At 47.6% G+C, this 23,660-nt stretch overlaps 2 protein-coding genes across 4 annotated transcripts in view; both read right to left on the reverse strand.

The window, feature by feature from the left end:
* Positions 1–2,678, reverse strand: part of LOC309619921 (uncharacterized protein) — a 124,037-nt gene extending 121,359 nt beyond the window's left edge. Inside the window, exons 1-2 of the mRNA XM_082375887.1 lie at positions 2,619–2,678; positions 1–1,329 (exon numbers count right to left, since the gene is read on the reverse strand). The exon at positions 1–1,329 is cut by the window's left edge and continues 784 nt beyond it. The gene's annotated coding sequence lies outside the window, so the exon portion shown is untranslated. The remainder of the gene's footprint in view (positions 1,330–2,618) is intronic.
* Positions 1–23,660, reverse strand: part of DHRSX (dehydrogenase/reductase X-linked) — a 242,722-nt gene that overhangs the window by 48,394 nt on the left and 170,668 nt on the right. Inside the window, exons 7-8 of one of the 3 annotated variants that reach the window (XM_082375848.1) lie at positions 4,336–4,579; positions 2,715–2,841 (exon numbers count right to left, since the gene is read on the reverse strand). In XM_082375848.1, coding sequence (XP_082231974.1) covers positions 4,376–4,579 — 204 coding nt within the window. In that variant the 3' untranslated portion in view covers positions 2,715–2,841; positions 4,336–4,375. Of the gene's footprint in view, positions 1–2,714; positions 2,842–4,127; positions 4,580–23,660 lie in introns of those variants that run through there. The other 2 variants (XM_082375849.1, XM_082375847.1) reach the window with 2 other exon arrangements.

Here is a 23,660-nt window from a genome sequence, read left to right on the forward strand (position 1 = left end):
CAAAACCCACTAGCCTTACTGGATCTTGGGGAGAGGTCTTCACCACCCATGAAAGGTAGGCTTGAGCACATCAGTGGCTGGATGGAGGGTGTGCTGGGGGTGGGGGTGTCCTTATTGGCTGCAGACTTGCTCCTCTTTCTTGAGGTTGGAAGGAATGTGAGCAAAGAGGGCTATCGCATTGGCAGTTCCAGGGCAAAATGAAAATGTGGGTCCTTGTTCACGCTTCATTAAGAATTTCAAGATGGCGGTCATAGGGCATTAAGCCAATAGGCATCCTTATGAGGCCAGGGTCCTGTGTAAGCTACATGGGTCACTCGCCCAGGAAAGCGGCCTTGGGTACATATAGAAGAAGCCGTGACCTCCATGGTTTTCCAGGTCACCAGAAAAGGAATGGATGTTTCCTGAGTTTCCAAGTATCCAATTCATGTACCATGCAGTGGATTGAATACTTTCTACCAAAAAGATATGACCACGTCCTAAACCCTGTTACCTGTGGATATGACTTTGTTGGCAAAAGGGTCTTGGCAGATGTAACTAATGAAGGATCTTGAGATGAAGAGATCATTCTTGATTATCCGGATGGAAGCGAAGGGTCTGAGATGAGGTCCTCTTGGATGAGGGTGGCGGCCACAAGCCCAGGGACCCCTGAAGCCCCCAGAAGCTGGAAGAGGCAGGAAGGACCCTCCCCTGGGGTCTCTGGAGGGAGCACAGCCCTGGGACACCTTGACCTCAGACGTCTGGTCTCCAGGACCAGGGGCTGGATGAATTTCTGCTCTTTTCAGACTCCCAGTTTGTGGTCCTGTGTTACAGCCACCCAGGACACTCTTATACACGACATAATAGTGAGCTGTTTGAATAAGCAGGGTCTTCCACTGGGACCACGTGCCCCCATCTTCACACAGTGATCTGAGCCACGGGCCACCAGGACCCACAAATCGTCTTGTGGGTTCACACCGTAATCATCACCTCTCCTGCAACTGTGATGAAGGGGGTCAGGAATCTCTGACCGTCTGGCAGCTCTCTTCCTCGTGCTGGTCCATGGTCTCCGGGAGCCTCCTTGTCACCCTATGGTTCTCCCGGGAAGGGTGTCGGGATGTTCCTTATCCGAGCGGACGTCCTGCAGAGTCTGCGCACCTGCAGAAGGGGCCCTGGTTTGTTCCTCTCAGGCCACCACACGAACAGTCCCAGACGCTGGGGTCTCAGCTCTGCAAACCACAGCAGGATGCAGGCGAGGGGGTGAGGACCTCAAACGTACACGTCCTGGTCTCTTGTCCTTTTACACCAACGTCTCCTGGTTGCACGACACAGAATTCATAACATCTTCTTCATCTGTAAGGAAAACATGGTCTCTGGGGTTAGAGACCCCTGAAGTTCCCACCTAAGTGCCAGCAGGAACTTGAAACTGGGTGAGACACTGAGTCTTTCTGAGGCTAAATGCCCAGCCATACGACAGGACTTACAATTCTCCACGTGGCACACAGGGATCAAAACCCAAGGTCAACAAAGTATAGGCCTCGGATAAATCTGACCTCCCCCCTTTTTTGTAAATAAAAGTTTATCAGAACACAGCCACACATGTTAGCGTAGTGTGTGTAGATGCTTGTGTGTCATATGGAAGAGTTGAGTAGTTGTAACAGATCATATAGCCCTAAAATATGAAGATATTAACTGGTCCTATATATAAAAAGTTTGCTGACCTGGAAACCCTATCTATCTATTTATCTATCTAGCTAGCTATCTATCTATCTAGCTATCTATCTAGCTATCTAGCTAGCTAGCTAGCTATCTAGTGTAGTGTGAACCCCACTCTGGAAGAGCTGCTGGCTGTTAGTCCAATGCATGAATGTGCTGGGGGCCGACATCAGGTCTGGGGCCTCAGTGGGATTTTGTCAATTGAGGGAATGCATGTTAGCTGACCAGGGGTCCCTGGTCTTGATATTCAGGGTGCAGTCTGGCAGGAAACACACAGAGTCCTTTTGCTAGCATCCTAAATGTCTGATCTCTCCATGTTGGAATTTGAGAATCCAAGAGCCATTCTCAGAGAGAGGATTGAGCCTTCCTTGCCTGACTGGTGGGTGAAACAGGGCGGGCCCGGACGTCCAGGCAAAGGTCCACTAAGCTGCTAGAGATGCTCACATGTGTCAACAACTGTATGAGTTTCTTGTAACAAATTACCATCAAGGTGTTGGTATCTTAAAGCAACTGAAATTTATTCTCTCTCAGTTCTCAAGAACTTCAGGGCTGAGCTCCCTGAAGAGGCTCCAGGGGAGGGTCCTTCCTGCCTCTTCCAGCTTCTGGGGGCTCCAGGCGTCCCTGGACTTGTGGCCGCATCCCTCCCATCTCTGACTCCGTGGTCACATGACCCCCTCCCTCTTCTGTAATCAGTTCTCCCTCTCCCTGTTTCCAATAAGCAACCTTGTGAGTACATTAGCCCTACCTGGATAAGCCAGGATGGTGTCCTCATCTTAAGACCTTAATGACATCTGCAATGATTCTCTTCCCAATACGAACACATTTGCAGGTTTCAGGGGTTAGGATGTGGACATATCTCTTGAGGAGCCACCATTCAAGCCACTACAGAGGGAACTGGACGAAACCAGGATGGTCCCACCACTGACCTGTTTCCAAGGCGTAGAGGGCGGCCGTCACGCTGCTGAAAGATGAGGCGTCTGCAGACCCTGGAAGGTCCATGACGAAACTAGTTCAGGAAGAGCCTGACAGACTGCGATGGGCACCCACATCCAGGGAAGCACTGGGCATTCGACATGATTATTATTACATTAGTATTGTGGTTTGACGTATAATCCGAGCCCTGCACACATCTCCAGGAGAGGAACATGCCTGTGTTAACAGATGATGAAATGAAGAAGCAGATACCAGGAGAGAGGCTTCATGGAACCACTGAAGGGTAAGTGGGCAGCAAAGCTGCCATTCTTTGACTAAGGCCCTAAAAAATGGTGGGGAAATGTGCAGACCTGCAAACCCTGTGCAGCTGAATCCCATCATTGGTTTAGTCCAGGCCCTGTCCCCGTCCCCGTCCTACAGACCCCCTGGTGACAGGTGTCCAGGCCCCGTCCCCGTCCTACAGACCCCCTGGTGACAGGTGTCCAGGCCCCGTCCCCGTCCTACAGACCCCATGGTGACAGATGTCCAGGCCCCGCCCCCGTCCTACAGACCCCATGGTGACAGGTGTCCAGGCCCCATCCCCATCCTACAGACCCCATGGTGACAGGTGTCCAGGCCCCGTCCCCATCCTACAGACCCCATGGTGACAGGTGTCCAGGCCCCATCCTACAGACCCCATGGTGACAGGTGTCCAGGCCCCGTCCCCGTCCTACAGACCCCACGGTGACAGGTGTCCTGGCCCCATCCTACAGACCCCACGGTGACAGGTGTCCAGGCCCCGTCCCCATCCTACAGACCCCATGGTGACAGGTGTCCAGGCCCCGTCCCCATCCTACAGACCCCACGGTGACAGGTGTCCAGGCCCCGTCCCCATCCTACAGACCCCATGGTTACAGGTGTCCAGGCCCCGTCCCCGTCCTACAGACCCCATGGTGACAGGTGTCCAGGCCCCGTCCCCGTCCTACAGACCCCATGGTGACAGGTGTCCAGGCCCCATCCTACAGACCCCATGGTGACAGGTGTCCAGGCCCCGTCCCCGTCCTACAGACCCCACGGTGACAGGTGTCCTGGCCCCATCCTACAGACCCCACGGTGACAGGTGTCCAGGCCCCCTTTCTTACCCCGTGTCCTACAGAATTCCCTACCCCTCTGTTGAGGGTCTTTCCATGAGTCACGGGGTGAGAGCCCTGATAGGTGCCCTAACGGCTGCAGGAAGCCCCTAGGACCTGGTCCCCCTAAAGATGGTGGGGCAGAGGGTTAGGGTGGTCACATGACCCTTGATCAACAGACTAAGGAAGGCTCACGTCTCTCCCTTTCCAGGACCCACAAATCAGAGCCGCATCTCTGGCACAAATTGCGTGTGAGAGAACAGGGGACACAGGACACCCTCAAAGCCACCAGTGCCCAACAGTCCCAGGCTCCTTTGAAAGTGTTTGCTTCACCCGGATGTTTCTACCCCAGGGTCCTCGGCGCCTCTGTGCCAAGCAAGAACACCGCCCGCGTGGCTGGCAGGATTTAATGACTCAGGGCACCCGGTACAGCTGGACACATTGGGGATCACGAGATTCAGGGCTGAGGGCTACACTCAGCACTCCTCTTCTCCTCAAGTTCCGGCCCAGGGCAGGGAAGCCGACGGGAGGCTCTGGGGAGACAGAGCCCCAAGGGCGGGGGACGTGAACGATGCAGACACGTGGTCCAGCACAGACACACCTGCGAGCGCCTGGCGGATCACGGTCTCCCCGGCGGGTGGCTAACCCCGGAAGGCCTCCTGGGTCACATCGGCGATGCCTGTCATCCGGCAACTTCTGGCCCACAGCTGTCGCTGAAGCTCCAGGTCGTACGTGACCGCCAGCGACTTGGTCTCTTTCTCGTTGTAAAGATAGCGGCCGCCACGGCCTTCCAGCGCTGGGGTGACCGCCGCGTAGACAGAGGTCCAGGCTCCCTCATCCGGGGTCTGCGGGGAGAAGGAAAGGAGAACAGGAGTCAACTTTCAGAGCAGAGACACGGGGGTCTCCACGCTCACAGACACTGTGGGTGAGACACAGCACCTCCGACCTGGTTCCATCGACTCGGGCACAAAGCCCGGCCGGACAGGCTGGGGGAGCCCGGCCTCCGTGGGTGCAGGAAGGTGCACCCACGTGGGTTGTATTTCCACATTGGGTTAATCCATTTCGACAGATGCATGTGACGGCCCCAGTGTAAATACTCAGGTCTCCAACTCTTTTTTAAAAAATTTATTTTTATTGAAGTATCATTGGTTTACAATGCGGAGTGCATTTCTGCTGTATGGCCAACGCTTGATGAAACTGAAATGCTTATTCGTTGGCTCAAAGCAGATGACTGTTCGGCCTCTGTGTTGAACGCACGACATTTACCAATTTGAGATGGAAATGTCGAGACAGCAGAAAGGTTCTTGGTTTCCATGCAGTGAGGAGAGTTACAGTAGGAGAACTGTAAGTTCAAAAAAAAGCTTGAAAGGCTGAGAAGAGATTGAGAAAAGTGGACCTCGGGCAGTAGGAGGGAAGGAGGAAGGTCTGAACGCCAGACACCCTGTGTTTTGGGTTGGGAGCTGGGGTGTGTGTGTGTGTGTGTGTGTGTGTGTGTGTGTGTGTGAGAGTGAGTGATGGAGTATTACTCAGCCATGAAAAAGGATGAAATAATGCCATTTGCAGCAACATGGATGGACCTAGAGATGATCATACTAAGTGAAGTCACACAAAGACAAATACCATATGATATCACTTATATGCAGAGTCTAAAAAATAATACAAATGAACTTATTTATGAAACACAAACAGATTCACAGACATAGAAAACAGAGCTACAGATACCAAAGGGGAAACGGGGGGAGGGATAAATTAGGAGTTTGGGACTAACAGACACACACTATTATATGTAAAATAGATAAACAACAAGGTCCTACTGTACAGCACAGGGAACTATATTCAATATCTTGTAAGAACCTATAATGGAAAAGAATCAGAAAAAGAATATGTATATATATATATATATATATATATATATATATAACTGAATCACTTTGCTGTACACCTGAAACACTGTAAATCAACCATAATTTTTAAAAAACTGCAAAAAAAAAAAAAAAAAAGAACCCGTAGATTAAAAGAACCTGGCGGAGAAGTTCAAGGGATTAGACCTTGTGGGAAGTGAGGGGCTTTGGGGATACGATTCAATATCCAGAAACCAATAGAACTGCCTCATCTTATTGTCATGACAATGACTTTTCAGGAGCTCATCGCATGTAACAAACTTTTGGAAATCCGCTCAACTCGCCCAACCCTGGTCCTTCTCGTGTGCCTCTAAGAGTGTACCATTGTAGGACCCTCAGGTACACACCCAGGCCAGGAAACAACCCCACGGGCACACTTTCTGGATTCAGACGTGCTCAAAAGGGGTATCTCGGAAGTCGTGATGACAAATGTCCCCCGGCACTTACAATCGGGCTGGAGAAGGTTAAAAAGAGAAGTGAAGGGCAAAGCTTCCTTTACTCCACAGAGCCATGTGACAGGCAGAGAAGCTGCGACTTTGAAGGTATTGTCTGGAAGACCAACACCTCCCCATCTGATCTCCCAAGAGGGCTGTGTACCCACCTGCCAAAAACACTGAACATGACAAAGATGGGAAATTGCTGAGGGCAGCCAGGTAAACTGTTCCTTTGATGTTACCGGGTCCCATACTCAAGGAAGCAAGATCCTGGGACCCTACGGTCAAGACATGAATCGACGAGGACAATCTGAAACATATGGGCATCTCCCAGGAGGAGCTTGAAGGTTTGCAAGGAAGTCTGCAGAGGGGAACACGCATTATTGGAAAGCCTGTGTTCTCATGTGTTGGGATGGGTGGGAAGGCGTGGGCATGGGGTCAGGAGGGGGTCAGGGGCCATGAAGGGAACAGTCTGCCTCTTCAGGAAAAAACATTCGTTTCATTGTAGCAACGAGCTCCTTTAGACAGGATTCTACTACTTTTTCATGGAGATAAAGTTATACAATGTTATATGTCAGTTATAAAGTATAAAACATATTGATTTGACACGCAGTCTTATGAAGACTCCTAAGTGTTTTGGGGTTTTCTCCCCAAGTGTTGATAGGGATTTTTTCATCTTATTTTGGTTGCAGTTTCCAACTTTTAAAAACGCTTAGGTCACCTTTTCCACCAGCCCCAAGTCCTCACCCTTGTCAATTCGTCATTGTTGATCCAACGCTTTCTCACAGCTGTTTTTTTGTATAAGCAATTCTTTTCAGATGTATTAAACAAAAAATCCTCCAAAAAGAAAGGATTTACTCATTTTAAATAGGAGACACCGTCTGCACATCGCATGTGCCCTGAGTCTGTTTTCTGGGAACGGATGTTGGATTTTCCTGTCTTCCTGGGGCAGTGGCTATGACCAGTGTTCTGTTTCCACCTCAAATGGGTGTCCTGGGATTCGATTCTGGGGCTGTCCACCCAGAGTTGGCAAAGCCTCTCTGGGCGTGTTTATGGCCTCAGTTCTCCTTAACTGCCCTCACCACATGTCTCTGGGGTCCTCCTGCGCTCCGGACCCACTGACTATAGGTACTGGGGTACCCAGGACCCCCGCAGGGTTGAGGATTTCCAAGAACGACTCACAGAATTCAAGACGGCGTCTCCTCGTGATTCCACTTTTATGATAAAATCCAGAACAGGAACAGCCACATGAAGAGCGTGGGCCACAGGGTGATAGCTGGGAGGGTCCCACACATACATTTTCCAGATGATTTTCCATTATAGGTTATTACAAGACAGAGGAACCGGTTTTCCCTTTAGTGGTGTCTGAGACGTTCTTGTTCGGATGGATTTACACCTCCTTGGCAAACGCATCCTTCAATCAGCTCCTGGGACGAGCTTGGCTCCTAAGTCAGCCGTTCCCCAGGCCGAGGATTCAGGGGTCCATGCCCAGAAACCTCCTGCCATGTTTCACCCCCAGAGTGAGTCACCTCCATCAGAAAGACCTGCTTTGTTGCAGCTGCAGGCTCCCCCGCTCCTGGGATTTCCCTAGGATGTGTCCAGCCCTCTCTTCAGAGGCTGCTTCTTTTGGGTCCTCCAGCAGGCCTTATCTGGGGGTCCATTTCCCCCGCAGGTTGAAAGTCCTCTTGTCTGGGTAACAGTCCTTGTGATCAGCATGTCCAACTAAAACACAAGGATGGCAGTTTTAGAAGATACTGCCTGTGCTGTGCTGGACATGAGCTTGGGATGCCCCAAGGACACAGCAATGTGCCCAAAATTCAGCTACTGCCAGGAGACGGGACTGTAGTGGAATTCTGTTGATGATCGTGTTTCTGTAGGAAAGGTACTTCGAAGCACAGACACATACCCCCATGCACGCACAGTCACATGCACTCACACAGATACACCCATCCACACACAGTCACATGCACTCACACACATACACCCATCCACACACACACAGTCACATGCACACACACATATACACCCATCCACACACAGTCACATGCACTCACACATATACACCCATACACACACAGTCACATGCACACACACACAGCCACATGCACTCACACATATACACCCATCCACACACAGCCACATGCACTCACACATATACACCCATCCACACACAGCCACATGCACTCACACATATACACCCATCCACACACACATTCACATGCACTCACACATATACACCCATCCACTCACACAGTCACATGCACACACACATATACACCCATCCACACACACAGTCACATGCACACACACATATACACCCATCCACACACAGCCACATGCACTCACACATATACACCCATCCACACACACACATTCACATATACACCCATCCACACACAGTCACATGCACTCACACATATACACCCATCTACACACACATGCACATGCACACATATACCCCCATGCACACACAGTCACATGCACTCACACATATACACCCATCCACACACACACAGCCACATGCACACACATATACTGCCATGCACACACATCCACATGCACACACACATATATACCCATTCACACACACACACATTCACATGCACACACATGCATTTACATGCACACACATACACCCATACACACACATTCACATGCACACACACACATACACCCATCCACACACACACATTCACCCATACACACACACATTCACATGCACACACACATATACACCCATACACACACATTCACATGTACACACATGCATTTACATGCACACACATACATTCACACTTACATGCATATACTCCCATGTACCCACACACACTCACCCAGGGTAGCCCTGCCCAGCCAGGGAGTTCTCTGACATAGAAAAGGACAAGAAAAAAAGAAAAGAGCTGTTCTTTGTGCTCATGCATCTCATGGAGAATTAATCTCATCCACTTATCCCACTTAAACACATGATAGATGCTGGGCTAAAAACAGCCACCCCCGAGCATTTGCAGACCATTTCCAAGCCCTGGGCAGATGATAAAGTTAGAGGAAATGAGATTTCATTTGTACTTTTTAATTCCTAAATGTTTTGACAGCTCACGAAATGGACGGTTTTATACATTTCTTCTTCCTGACATCCCATCTCACAATCCTAACCCTCACCCATCAGGGTGATGACACATCACGCCTGAGTGAAAGGAAGGAAGTCTGGTAGACGCTGAGATGCACACGTGTGTGTATAAGCAGGCACACACATACACTCGGTCACATGCACAACACACATGCTCTCCCACGCCCAACTTTAACTTTGGGACATTTAGCTACATCCTCTGGAGGAGGGAGTGGCACCAAAGAATTGCGGGTCCCAGGACCAGGGTTCAATTTCTGCATCACCTCTCGTGACCCAGGAGACCTTGCTGGAGCCACCCACTCTCCGTTAGCCTCAGCTTCCTCACCCGGATGCCGGGTGTTTGTGTGGGTGTCTGGCCCCCGATGCTCAGGTTCTGCCACGTGGACCCGAGACCAGCAACGTCCATGGCGGGTGGGAGATGCTTCTTAAACAGGTGTCCAGTGAATGCATACGTCCTGCTATGGATGGAATGTGCGTGACCCCCGAGTTCATACACTGAAGCTCTGATCCCCAACGGGGTGCTATGAGGAGATGGAGCCTTTGGGAGGGGATTAGGGTTAGATGATGTCATGAGGGTGGGGCCCCCAGGATGGGATTAGTGTCCTTAAAAGAGAGGAAGATGCCCCAGAGCTCCCTCTCCACCACGTGAGGACACGGCAAGAAGGCGGCATCTGTAAGCCAGGAAGACAGCCTCGCCAGGGACTGATCTGCCCACGCCGTGATCTCAGACTCCCAGCCTCCAGAACCTGGAGAAACAAATGTCTGTTGTTTAAGCTGCCCAGTCTGCAGTGTTCTACTGGGGCAGCCCGAGCCGTTGACTACACGTCCCAACTCTATATTTAATGGAGGATGTCTTCAGGTTATCCAAAAAGCAGCACACCTTTCCCCAAATCCCTTTGAGCTAGAACCCAACAGACAAAAGTGGTCATGTTACTGGTCCAAGCAGCTTCGGTGGGAGCAGCAGAAGCTCCTACAACACTTACCTATGCCAGGCACTGCCCTGAACACCACGAGGGAATCCTTCTGAAGCATGCCCCCCCCCCCCGCCATTCCTGATGATGCCTTCAAAACACATCTCAGAAACATCCACATGGCACCCAGGCCGTGCTGGATATTGGAAAACACTTCGTAAATGTTGGCACATTTAATCTGTATTCCAACACCACGGCGTGCACACAAATACAGTCTCTAATTTACAGAGGAGGACATGCAGGGATTTTTTTTTAACATATTAAAAACGATTCAGTTTTATGAATGAACACATATTAAATTCACAGTTCATAGTCTAAATAATGCGTTTCAAAAATCCGCTGTAGGATCCTTGATCAAAATAAAGATGACAAGCATTCAAGAAACATCCTTGTTCTTTTGATACCGTGATCTGAGGACGGTGCCTCCTACAGTTTTTAAAATGAAGGCTGTACCTCCCAGGTACACCTGCTGCAGCTCCAAGTACAACTGGATTATCTGTCCCTGTTCACTTGTCATTGATAGGAGCTCTTCCAAGCATGATGAAGTGTGTTTCCTGGGTGCCATGTGCTGGGAAATTAGAGTCGGATTCTGAATAGACAACAAGATACTCTGAACAGTGGTCCCTCTGGGATAAATAACATCTCCCATTTTACCTGCAGCTTAAAAAAAAAAAAAAAAAAACTAAGATCCTCTTGGAAACTTGTAAGAAAGCAGAGATGTCTCAAATGTGAAGCCAAACCCCGATAGGAAACATGGTGGCTTTTATCAGAGGCTTCGGAATCCCTGAAGGACAGATGCCCGCCGGGGGCCTGGGGCATAGGGCTGGGGAGAGCACCGTGTATTTACAGCTGAAGCTTTTCTCTGCATGAAGCCAAGAAAGCCAAGAAAGATCATTTAGATAAGAGCCCCCGCGCCCCTGGAGCGGACGACCAGCAGAGGCGGTGGGTCGAGGGCTGGGTACAAGCGCACAAAAACTAAGTAAAATAAAATAAAATAAAATAAAGCGAAGGAAAGAGAGCAGAGGGTGGGGTTTACACTGTGCATAACAGAGCCGCGAGCTGTGTGCGGTGAGAGGGGAACACGAATGCCTTATAACTACATAATTATACAGGGCTTTACAGTGTTGCAAATGCTTTCCCATGTATTATGTCAGTAATGCACACGACAGTCTTAGGAGATGGTATTATCCAGAATGAACAAATTACGAAAATGAGGGGCAGAGAGGAGGGAGGGGAGGTGCTGCACGGAACTGCCAGGTCTTGCTTCTTCCAGAGGCTCCAACCCTCCCCATCTTCCTCATCAGTCATGATGGGTGCGTCACCTACACCCACGGCCATGGCCTCGTGGGTCACCTCCCTTCCTGCCTGCATGTTTGCAACCACAAATTCCACGTGCACCTCTGAGCTGCAGACAGACGCTCATGGCGGCCCAGATGGCATCCAGAGGTAGACGCCCTACGTACACACCTCAGGGTCAATCATCCTTCCATCCCCACCTGCCAGTTCCCCCGTTTCCTAGACAGCCACCACCACGCACCCCGATTTCCCTGAGTCACAAACCCCAAATGACCCGAGTCTTTCTTGGTTCACTTTCCACGGGCAACCAGTCAAGACCGCGTGATGTGGTCTCTAGGATCGTCTTCAAAACGATCTCCTTCTGCCCCTCTGCACCCCTGCACCGGCCTCTAACCAGACCCCAAGTCCACCCCACCATGCCCTCCAGTACACGGGACGCTCTGGAGGCTGCATGCATCTGATCCTACAACATCGCTGTTTCGTGGGGTTTTTTTGAAGTGTAGTTGATTTACAATGTTGTGCTAATTTCTGCTGTACAGCAAAGTGACTCAGTTGTACACATATAGACACTTTCTTTTTTCATATTCTTTTCCATGATGGTTTATCACAGGATACTGAATAGAGTTCCCTGTGCTCTACAGTAGGACCCTGTTGTTTATCCATCCTATATACAATAGGCTGCATCTGCTAATCCCAAACTCCCACTCCATCCCTCCCTCACCTGCCCTCCCCCTTGGCAACCACAACTCTGTTCTCTATGTCTGTGAGTCTGTTTCTGTTTGGTAGATAAATTCATTTGTGCCATATTTTAGATTCCACATATAAGTGAGATCAGACGGTATTTGTCTTTCTCTTTGTGACTTACTTCACTTAGTATGATCATCTCCAGGTCCATCTATGTTGCTGCAAATGGCATTATTTTGTTCTTTTTTATGGCTGAGTAGTATTCCATTGTATATATGTACTACACCTTCTTTACCCATTCATCTGTTGATGGACATTTAGGTTGTTTCCAGGTCTTGACTATTGTAAATAGTGCTGCAATGAACACTGGGGTGCATGTATCTTTTTGAATTAGAGTTTTGTCTGGATACATGTCCAGGAGAGGGACTGCTGGATCATATGGTAGTTCTATTTTTAGTTTTCTGAGGAATCTCCATACTGTTCTCCATAGTGGCTGCACCAACTTACATTCCCACCAACAGGGTAGGAGGGTTTCCTTTTATCCACGTCCTCTTCAGCATTTGTTACATGTAGACTTTTTAATGATGGTCATTCTGACCGGTGTGAGGTGATACCTCACTGTAGTTTCGATTTGCATTTCTCTAATAATTAGTGATGTTGAGCATCTTTTCGTGTGCCTACTGGCCATCTGTAATAACATCACTATTGACATCCATTATCGGGCGTCCTGGGAGGAGGTCCAGACCCAATGTCTAAGACACTCATTGGGGCTGGGACCAGTTGTCCTGGGGAGAATGGAGACAGGGGTAGCTCACGCCATTTGTGGGGATCTGGGGTTCTGATGAGGGACCCAGCAGACAAGGGAGAAATGACAGTATGGCCACCCTCATCTTGAGCTATTTCTGCATCACCGATGGTCCCAGCGTGGTTCAGGCTCCTTGGACCTTAGCCCAGCCTTCAACCCCCTCCAAGGGCTGCACCCTTTGTTTCCTGCGTCCACTGCAAGGGCAGATCATTGGCACCGTCCTCCTCCTTTCAGCACTCATGAAAATCGCTGAGAAAGCAGGAGTACCCACTGCCTGGTAGGATGTTGGGACATACCTCCCGATGCCCTATTAACTGTCTTCACAGCTCTGTGCAGGGAGATGTCACCAGTCTGAAGGACATCACGCCTTGACTGACTCCCTGCTCCATGCCTCCTAGGGAATCCCATCTGAGGTGATAGGATCTTTTTTTTTTTTTTTCTTAAGGTGCAGAGAAAATGGGAGATGTTATTTATCCCAGAGGGAGCACTGTTTAGAGCGTCTTGTTGTCTATTCAGAATCCGATACTCATTTCCCAGCACACGGCACCCAGGAAACACACTCCGTCATGCTTGGTACGTGCCGTGCACCGTCCTCAGATCACGGTATCGGAAGGGCAAGGATGTTGTCATCTTTGCTTTGATCAAGGATCCTACAGTGGATTTTTGAAAGACTTTATTTCGACTATAAACTGTGAATTTTAATATATGTTCATTCATAAAACCGAATCGTTTCTAATGTTAAAAGAAAAAATCCCTCCATGTCCCCCTCGGTAAACTGGGGGCAGTATTCGTGCCCACCCCATGGTCTTGGAATACAGATTAAACGCGCCAACGTTTACGAAGTGCTGTGCAGCATGCAGCGTGTCGTGGGTGCCATCTGGGTGTTTCTGAGACGTGTGTCAAAGGCATCATCAGGATGGGAGGGGCTGATGCTTCATGAAGGATTCCCTCGTGGTGTCCGGGGCAGCGCCCGGCACAGGCAGGTGATGCAGGCACCCACCTGAGAGGTGAGTCTTATCAACCTGCCCCGGAAAGGCAGGATCTGAAGCCAATGAGCTTAAAAAGCCACAAGATGATGGTCTGGACACTTGAGATCCAAGGAGAGAGGAGAGTGTATGAATTTCCTCTGGGGGCTCTTGCAAATTATCACAAAATTCGTGGCTCAAAACAGCACAAAGGTACCATCTTCTTCAAATTCTAGGAGGTCAGAAGCATACAGTGAATCCGGGCGAACATCCAGGTGTGGGCAGCGCTGCATTCCTTCTGCAGGTGTCACGGGGAGAAGCTGTTTCCTTGCCTCTTTCAGCTCTGAGAGGCCACTGCACCCCCTGGCCCGTGGTCCTCTGTTCCACCTTCAAAGCCAGGAATCCATGACCTCTGCTTCTGCCGTCACTTCTCCCTCTCTGACCCTCAGCCCCCCAACCTCTCTTATGAGGACCCCGTGATGACCTTGGGCTTCCCCTGGGTCATCCAGCATCTCCGACGAGAGGCTGACCTCCAAGGAGCGTGGAGTCACAGATGGTGGGTCCCTACGACATGATGGAATGTCACCTGGGGGTGTTACGTGTCTTAAGCTGCTGGGACAGCGTGCTTGCATTTGGATGCTCGGTCCCTGACAACAGAGCAGCTCGGGACTCAGAGGTGGGAGAGGAGGCTCCCTGGACATGTGTCCTTGAGGTGCTCAATTAGGCCTCTCACCCGCTGAGCGCATCCGTCCGAGGACCAGACTTTCTGATCTCCTGTCTTCACTGGACAGATTTAGATGCATGGTGAAGGGAACCAACCACGGCCAGCCATATATGTTATTCTGACAAGGGCACATTCCACAGGGGAGACGTGATCATTTGTAATTGGAGACCTGATAAAGGGAATTTCAAAGGGCTTACTGGACAGGAGCCCCGACCAGGGGACCAGATGCAGTCAGCATTGAAAATCGTGCTTTTTAGTGGTACACATTGATCTTGAGGGAGTTGGGGGGAGGGAACCAGGATAACACCCCCAAATGCAAGGGCCCGGTGGCCTGGGAGATGCAGGTTTTCTGTATCGGAGCTGGATTTGATTTATGAAGCTACTAACTGCTTCCTAGATGCCTGAAGGGCACACACGCCCTCTGAAGACCTTCCCTGACCCTATGGCACAGACATGTGGAATGGTCTTGATTTGCCTGTAGAAAGAACCAATGAAGCCTCTTATCTTTATAAATGTATCAACCTGCTGGGTTTTTTTTCAAGGTACTAACTGGTTTACCCAGGGGACCAGCTCTGAATTTGGAATCAAGTCCAAGGCTTTTGATAAGGTGTAGAATAGAGGTTTCGGAGTGATATAAAAGAATGCCATTAAATGACATAAAGGGACATAAAGACACATAAATCCTCAAGACTCCCCGCCCCCGGCCCCCCAGGGACTGAGGGCACATCCTTGCAGACTTCACACAATGCATACACACACACGTACGTGTAACAAAATAATATGTATAATGATGATATACAACCATCATTATAAAGATGACATCAGAGCCTGCCATTGTTCTACAGCTTTTTTCTCTTTACAACTCACATCACTTTTGCTTTATTGCCATGGTAACAAATAGGCTTCCACTATGTAATTCTACAGTTTCCATAATTTGCTCTCTTACATATAAAAGCACCATTACTCAGTGCCCTGTGGTTGCACATTTTAAATCCAAATGTGCATGTGATGATCAAAAGATTTTTAAAAAATGATTCATAGGTGAAAGTTTCACTTCAATGTTGGACCACAAAGAAAGAACTACACCTACTCTCTCGGGATGTAGAGGGATTCCTGGAGGAATAGGGAGTGAGTATGTCCAAACGTGGATGTTTTGCTAGTGAAAGAACTCAAAATTTGAAAAATTTTAAAATCCTTTGCTTGAGAATTGAGAGACTAAAAGGTGAGCTGATGAAAAAGCAAACTGAAAAGAGTTAATGAAGGTCTAAAAGGAGCCCAGGGGAGTAGCTGATTTCATTCAACTGGAATCAGGAGCATTCCTGGGCTGGAGGAAAGAGACCTAGTAACAACACATTAACTCTAAAACTTGAAACAGACGATTCCATTGATATGAGAATGCTGCCAGAACTAACCACAGAGGAGGAAGAAACCCTCAATCAAGCAATAAGCATTGAAGACATTTTGAAAGCTGACTTAGAATTCCTTTTCCGAAAATTCCCAAACCCTGAGAGTTTTCAAAGGGAATCGTTCCACTTTGCAAAAGCTTCTCATGAAAATTAGACTATTCTGAAGCAAAAGGGCGGGACATAGAAAAGCTTCTTAATTCTCTCTCTCTTTTCTTTCTTCCCTTTTTTTTTTTTTTCTTTTAACAAATCATCAAAACTTTACCATCCACACTTGTCAAAAAACAGCACAGAAAGGGGATCTCCAGCTCCGGGATAAATATCAATAAGCAAGTGCTCAATGAAGTCGTTGGGGAACAGAATCCCACAAGGTATTACAGAATAAGGCTCCACGACGGTCAGAATCATTCTAGAAATAAAGACCACCCCTTCTAGGGAATGTATGATCCACACTACCCAAATAAGGGAGCGAAAGGAAACTAAAATGCAGTCATCTCTCTAGGTCAGAGCCAGCCAACTTTGTCTGCAAACGGCCAGATAAGAAATACTTTTGACTTCTGTGGGCTTTTTGGTCTCTGTTGTAACTACTCAACTCTGCCTTTGTAACATGAAAGCAGCCACGTGTGCCAATAAAACTTTATTCTCAAAGCCAGGTGGCCAACCCATAGTTGCCTAACCCTGTGTCCCATAGGTCAGGTTTTTATAAAATTAAACTGATACTTTATTTTTTAAAAAGTAAGATAGGAGGACTTCCCTCATGGCACAGTGGTTAAGAATCCGCCTGCCAATGCAGGGGACATAGGTTCAAGCCCTGGTCTGGGAAGATCCCACATGCCGCGGAGCAACTAAGCCCGTGTGCCACAATTACTGAGCCTGAACTCTAGAGCCCGCGAGCCACAACTACTGAGCCCGTGCACCACAACTACTGAAGCCCACGTGCCTAGAGCCCGAGCTCTGCAACAAGAGAAGCCATCACAATGAGAAGCCCACACCACGACTAGAGAAAGCCCGCACGCAGCAATGAAGACCCAACACCGCCAAAAATAAATAAATTCTAAAAAAAAAAGTAAGATAGGAATGATATACAACATAGCATATGATAAAGTATAATATACAAATGATAATAGGTATAAGTATTCTTCAGAGAGAAACATTAGATGTTTTCCCTTCAAAATAACAAATTAGCGGGCTTCCCTGGTGGCGCAGTGGTTGAGAATCCGCCTGCCAATGCAGGGGACACGGGTTCGAGCCCTGGTCTGGGAAGCTCCCACATGCCGCGGAGCAACTAGGCCCGTGAGCCACAACTACTGAGCCTGCGCGTCTGGAGCCTGTGCTCCGCAACGAGAGAGGCCGCGATAGCGAGAGGCCCGCGCACCGCGATGAAGAGTGGCCCCCGCTCACTGCAACTGGAGAAAGCCCTCGCACAGAAACGAAGACCCAACACAGCCAAAAATAAATAAATAAATAAATAACTTTATTTAAAAAAAAACAAAAACAAATTAGCTACCAGGACAAATTATACATGAGCTACTATTTAATTGCCTATAGAGTAGATGGGAACACTTTCAAAAGCAGCACACAGTCAAAGGAGACAGTCTGATCCGTATATGCAGATTAAATAAGCATATGGCTTAAAAAAAAAATTGAGACTGAAAATCTATTAGAAAGTAGAAGATGTCAGTGATGGAACTGGTAAAATCACTTTTTTGTCTATTCTTTTTTTGTTGTTTTTTTAAAATGAAATAGACATTTATTTTAACATTGTTTTCCTATATTTTGAAATTATATTTCCATGTTCCCACATACAATGAATCATAAAGCCATCACCACAGGCAGTACAGGCTCAGAGTATACTGAACATTGTAATCAGTGAGGCCGTTATAAGGTGATTCTTCTGATAATGTGATAGAAATTTTGGAATCTTAATACTTCTTTTTTTTATAAATTCATTCATTCATTCATTTTTGGCTGCGTTGGGTCTTCGTTGCTGCATGCGGGCTTTCTCTAGTTGCGGCGAGCGGGGGTTACTCTTTTTTTTTTTTTTTTAATTTATTTATTTATTTTTGGCTGTGTTGGGTCTTCGTTTCTGTGCGAGGGCCTTCTCCAGTTGTGGCAAGTGGGGGCCACTCTTCATCGCGGTGCGCGGGCCTCTCACTATCGCGGCCTCTCTTGTTGCGGAGCACAGGCTCCAGACGCGCAGGCTCAGTAGTTGTGGCTCACGGGCCTAGTTGCTCCGCGGCATGTGGGATCTTCCCAGACCAGGGCTCGAACCCGTATCCTCTGCATTGGCAGGCAGATTCTCAACCACTGCGCCACCAGGGAAGCCGGGGGTTACTCTTCTTTGCGGTGCACGGGCTTCTCATTGCGGTGGCTTCTCTTGTTGTGGAGCACAGGCTCTAGGTGCATGGGCTTCAGTAGTTGTGGCACGCGGGCTCAGCAGTTGTGGTTCGCGGGCTCTAGAGCACAGGCTCAGTAGTTGTGGTGCACGGGCTTAGTTGCTCCGCGGCATGTGGGATCTTCCCGGACCAGAGCTCGAACCCGTGTCCCCTGCATTGCCAGGTGGATTCTGAACCAGTGCGCCACCAGGGAAGCCCAGTATTTCTTAATATATCAAAATTACTTGGGAAGGAATCATGTCCCTTGAATAAATAATCTTCCATATAACTATGTGCATCTAGGAAGTTATAAATCAATGTGCATTCCACAAACGATATATGCCACATACTCCATATGTATGTATGCATGTATATGTACGTGTGTGTAGATATACACACAGATATACATGGATCTATTTTTTTGTTTCTCCATTTGCAAAATATTTTTCTCCTATGTTCCAATATCTTTGGTTATAACCATACAATATTACTTTTTTGTATGTTCTTGAAGCAGAAAATACAAAGGAAAAATTATTGGCAACATACATAACCGATACAAATCAGCAGCCAGAATAAAGAACAGAGATGAATCCAAAACAGAAAGGCTAAACACCCCCTAGAAAAATGGGGAAAAGGCATTTCCCAGAAACCAGCATCCAGATGCCAAATAATCTCACGGAGACCGTTCAACCACTAGGATATTTCAGGAAATGCAAATGCAAATTAAAACACAGCAAATGCCATTTCCCGCTCCAGGACTGAAGAGCTCGGCAGTTGACCCAAGTTGGCAAAGACTGAAAAGTCCAACACTTAATGCATATGATGAAGATGTAAACCACTGGGAATTCTCAGTACCTGGATTGTGCACTGGGAAAACCAAATGGAATTCCCAGGAAACGTGAACATGTGAGAACCTTTTAGCCTTAAAATGTCACTGCCTGTGATATTCCCTAGAGGAAGTGAGATGTGGAGATCTGTGGAGGACCCATCATGGCATAGCTGTGGTAACAGGAAAGAACCGGAAAGAACCCAAGTGTCCTTGACCCTGAGAATGAATCTGAACCATGATGTATGTGCAGGTGGACTACTTCACAGGGATGGAAATCAATAACCTACTTCGACATGCATCAGCACAGGCAGATCTCCAACATTTAATACTAAGTGCTTTGGGGTAAACTGTGACCCCTCAAAAGACATGCTGAAGCCCTAGTCCCTGAACAGGACTGTATTTGGAAATGGGGTCTTTGCAGCCATGAAGTTTCCGAGATGTGGTCCTCCTGGATGAGGGTGGCCCTACATCCAATGACAGGGTCCTTCTAAGAGACAGAAGAGGAGAGACCCAGACACAGAGGAGAAGCCACGTGAAGAGAGGCAGAGACGGGAGGGATGCAGCCACAAGCCCAGGGACGCCTGGAGCCCCCAGAAGCTGGAAGAGGCGGGAAGGACCCTCCCCTGGAGCCTCTGGAGGGAGCGCAGCCCTGGGACACCTTGACCTCAGATGTCTGGTCTCCAGGAACGGGAGAGGGATGAATGTCTGTGGTTTTAACCCACCTGATTTGTAGTCATTTGTTATAACGACCCCAGGAAACAAATTTATGGTGCAAAGAAAGCAAATCACAGATATTACTCTACTTATGTCAGGATGAAAAAATGCAAAATTAAATTTCAGAGACACACCCATGTAATGAGAAACAGGAGAATGGGTAACACCACACCTGGGATAGGGGTTACGTCTCGGGGGAGGAAGGAAATTGCATCTGGAGAAAAGCACGGCATGGCAGAGGCTGTGACGACGTGTGTGCTCATTTATTTTTGACTTTTAAATATTTTATTTATTCTGTTGTGTTCAGGATTTGTAATATTTTTAATAAACCCTATTCAGAACCGAAACAAACATCAGCATTTCATAAAATAATTAGGAATAAATGCAATAAATATATGGGCATTTATGGAGAATTAATAAGGCACCTCTGAAAGGCTCTAAGATTTTGATCACCAGTTCCCAAGTGTGGCTTTTCCAAGACCAACAAGCAATTCTGTGACTCCAGCTGGGTGTCCTACAGTTCAACTCCATTCTGACACATCTAGAGGTAGCCTCAGACCCCACAGGTGAAGGGCTCAGTCCCACAGGACTATCCCTCCCTCCACCACAATTCCGATGCCAGGTGGTCACCTGTGCTTCGGACCAACCGGCTATAGATGGAAGGTTGCCATGACTCCTCCTTGGGTTCAGTTAATTTGCTAGAATGGCTCACAGAAGTCAGGAAATATTTTACTCACTAGATCACCGGTTTATTATAAAAGCAGATAACTCAGGAACAGCCAGATGGGACAGATGCAGAGGGTGAGGTCTGGGGAGGGGGCAGGGGACCCCCAAACCCCCTCCAGGTTGTCACTTTCCTGGTACCTCCATGTGTTCACGAACTAGGAAACTATTTGAACCCTGACCTTTGGGGGTTTTATGGAGGCTTCATGACACAGGCACCATTGATTAAATTATTGGCCATTGGTGATGGATTCAACCCCCAGGCCCTCTCCCCCTCCCGGGAGGTCAGGGGGGTGGGAATGAAAATTCTAACCCTTTAGTCGCTGGTTGGTTTCCCTGGCAACCAGCTACCATCCTTAAGTGAGTTCCAAAGGGCACACCTCTTGAACATAACAAGAGACACCTTTCAGGCTCTCAATACTTGGGAAACTCCAAGGGTTTTAGGAGCTCTGTGCAGAAATGGGGACAAAGACCAAGTACATATCTTTCTTATTATAAACCACAATATCGCAAGCATCAAGAAAGACGTGGTCAAAACGAGAGATGACCTATATTCAGACAGAGACCAGTGCTGTCTGAAATCCTGGGGCTCCCTGAATTAAGTTAAAAATCCTCCCTCCCAGGGGATCTATGTATACGTATAGCTGATTCAGTTTACTGTATAGTATAAACTAACCCAATATTGTAAAGCAACCATACTCCAATAATAAAAAAAAAAATTCCCCTCCCAAATTAAGTCTTCTTACGATGATTATATCGGTTGTGAAAAGATGACCACCACCAAAATGTACAAAATGTGAGCAGATGATTACGTGGGAGACCTCCTCCTCCTAGATGCTGTTTTTCTCGATTTGCAAAATCATCTAAAAGGTGGTCTGGAAAGATAATCAGTTCAGAGTCAGGAAAGGTAAGACAAGAGAGTGATGGTGCAGATAAAAGTAAATTCAGAACAGACGGAAGCAAGGGAAGGTTTTTAGGAAACACCTTTAGTAAGTGCCATGGTTGGCGGTTTTAGTAACCGTCATGGTGTGCGGTCAGCAGAGAAGGATGGGCCCTTGGACACAGGGCTCCCAGTTTGAACAGGAATGAGCACCTGTGGTCCTCCTACATCACCCCCTGCGGACATCACCCAGGCTGACTAAGGATTCAGTCGTTGTCACAGGTAAAAATACTGGAGGGGGATTTCTAATCACAACGTCAGCCCAGAAACCATGAAAGTTAAACAACAAAACAATTTACAACAAGAAAAAAAAAAGTTAACCCCTTGACCCATTCTGGCAAAAAAAAGTACTTTCTCTAAGACCAGAAGGCACAAGAATTCTGGGGACCAATCGTGGAAGATGAAACAAGTGATTATGTCCCTAATATACAGAAAAGCTTCTCCTGAATCATCACCTCCCCTCCGCAACACACACACACACACACACAGGTAAGTGTCCCCAGAGAACACGAACCAACAGTTCGCACAAGTTGTCACATTCACAAAGGGAAATTAGATTTCAAACGGAACCACAAAGGGGAACTGGGTGATTCAGGAGAGGTGGGTTTTGATGGCCTGCTGACAAAGATGTTATTACAGCTGCTGTTGGCTGGATGCTGGGGCCCGGTTGTAATTGTTAATTCCTATTTGTCAGAATCTGAGTTCCACGGGTGGCCCCAAAATGCTGCACTGAGGAGAGCCCAGTGGTGGAGAACTCAGGGCACTCACTGTCATTTATGGCATCCACCCTCCCCTCCAGGGCTCTGGCGATCATCGTTTCTAATCTCTGCGACCCCGTGGTGAGGAAGAAATGAATATGGTCCACCCGCCAAGACTGTGGAAGCCAATCAGCACCTCCCACTGAAAGGTGACAGTCAGAGGAAAGAAAGACGTAATCCTAACAAGAAGCCAGACACTGCCCTGTAAACATACCATCTTACTGCTAACGGGAAAAAAAATGCAGAGTTAAATGGGACCACATGTGGTCTAGGGGCAAAACACTAGAAAATTATCAGCAGAAATGTGTTGTGGGAATTTGGGTACCAGATCTTAAATGTGCATAGCCTCTAGATAAACAAACTCGTTTTTAAGAATTTATCCTAAAGAAATAATCACACAAAAGACCTAAACAGACATGTCTCCAAAGAAGACATACAGATGGCCAAGAGGCACATGAAAAGATGCTCAACATCGCTAATTATCAGAGAAATGCACATCAAAACTACAATGAGGTATCACCTCGCACCCGTCAGAATGGCCATCATTAAAAAGTCTACAAACAATAAATGCTGGAGAAGGTGTGGAGAAGAGGGAACCCTCCTGCACTGTTGGTGGGAATGTAAATTGGTGCACCCACTATGGAGAACAGTATGCGGGTTCCTTAAAAAACTAAAAATAGAGCTACCATGTGATCCAGCAATCCCACATATCTGGAGAAAACTCGAATTCAAAAAGATACATGCACCCCAATGTTCATTGCAGCACTATTTACAATAGCCAAGTCATGGAAGCAACCTAAATGCCCATCGACAGATGAATGGATAACAAAGATGTACATATATACAATGGAATATTACTCAGCCATAAAAAAGAATGAAATAATACCATTTGCAGCAACATGGATGCAACTAGAGATTAACATACTGAGTGAAGTAAGTCAGACAAAGACACATACCATATGATATCACTTATATGTGGAATCTAATTTTTTTTAAATGATACAAATGAACTTATTTATGAAACAGAAACAGACTCAGACATAGAAAACAAACTCATGGTTACCAAGGAAAGGGGGGAGAGGGACAAATTAGGATTTGGGGATTAACAGATACACACTCTTATATATAAAATAGATAATCAACAAGGACCTACTGTAGAGCACAGGGAACTATATTCACTATCTTGCAATAACCTATAATGGAAACGAATCTGAAAAAGAATATACCTCTCTCTCTATATATAAAATATATATATATAACTGAATCACTTTGCTGTA

This window comes from Balaenoptera borealis (genome assembly GCF_965194805.1).
Source record: "Balaenoptera borealis genome assembly, chromosome: X".
Taxonomy (NCBI): domain Eukaryota; kingdom Metazoa; phylum Chordata; class Mammalia; order Artiodactyla; family Balaenopteridae; genus Balaenoptera; species Balaenoptera borealis.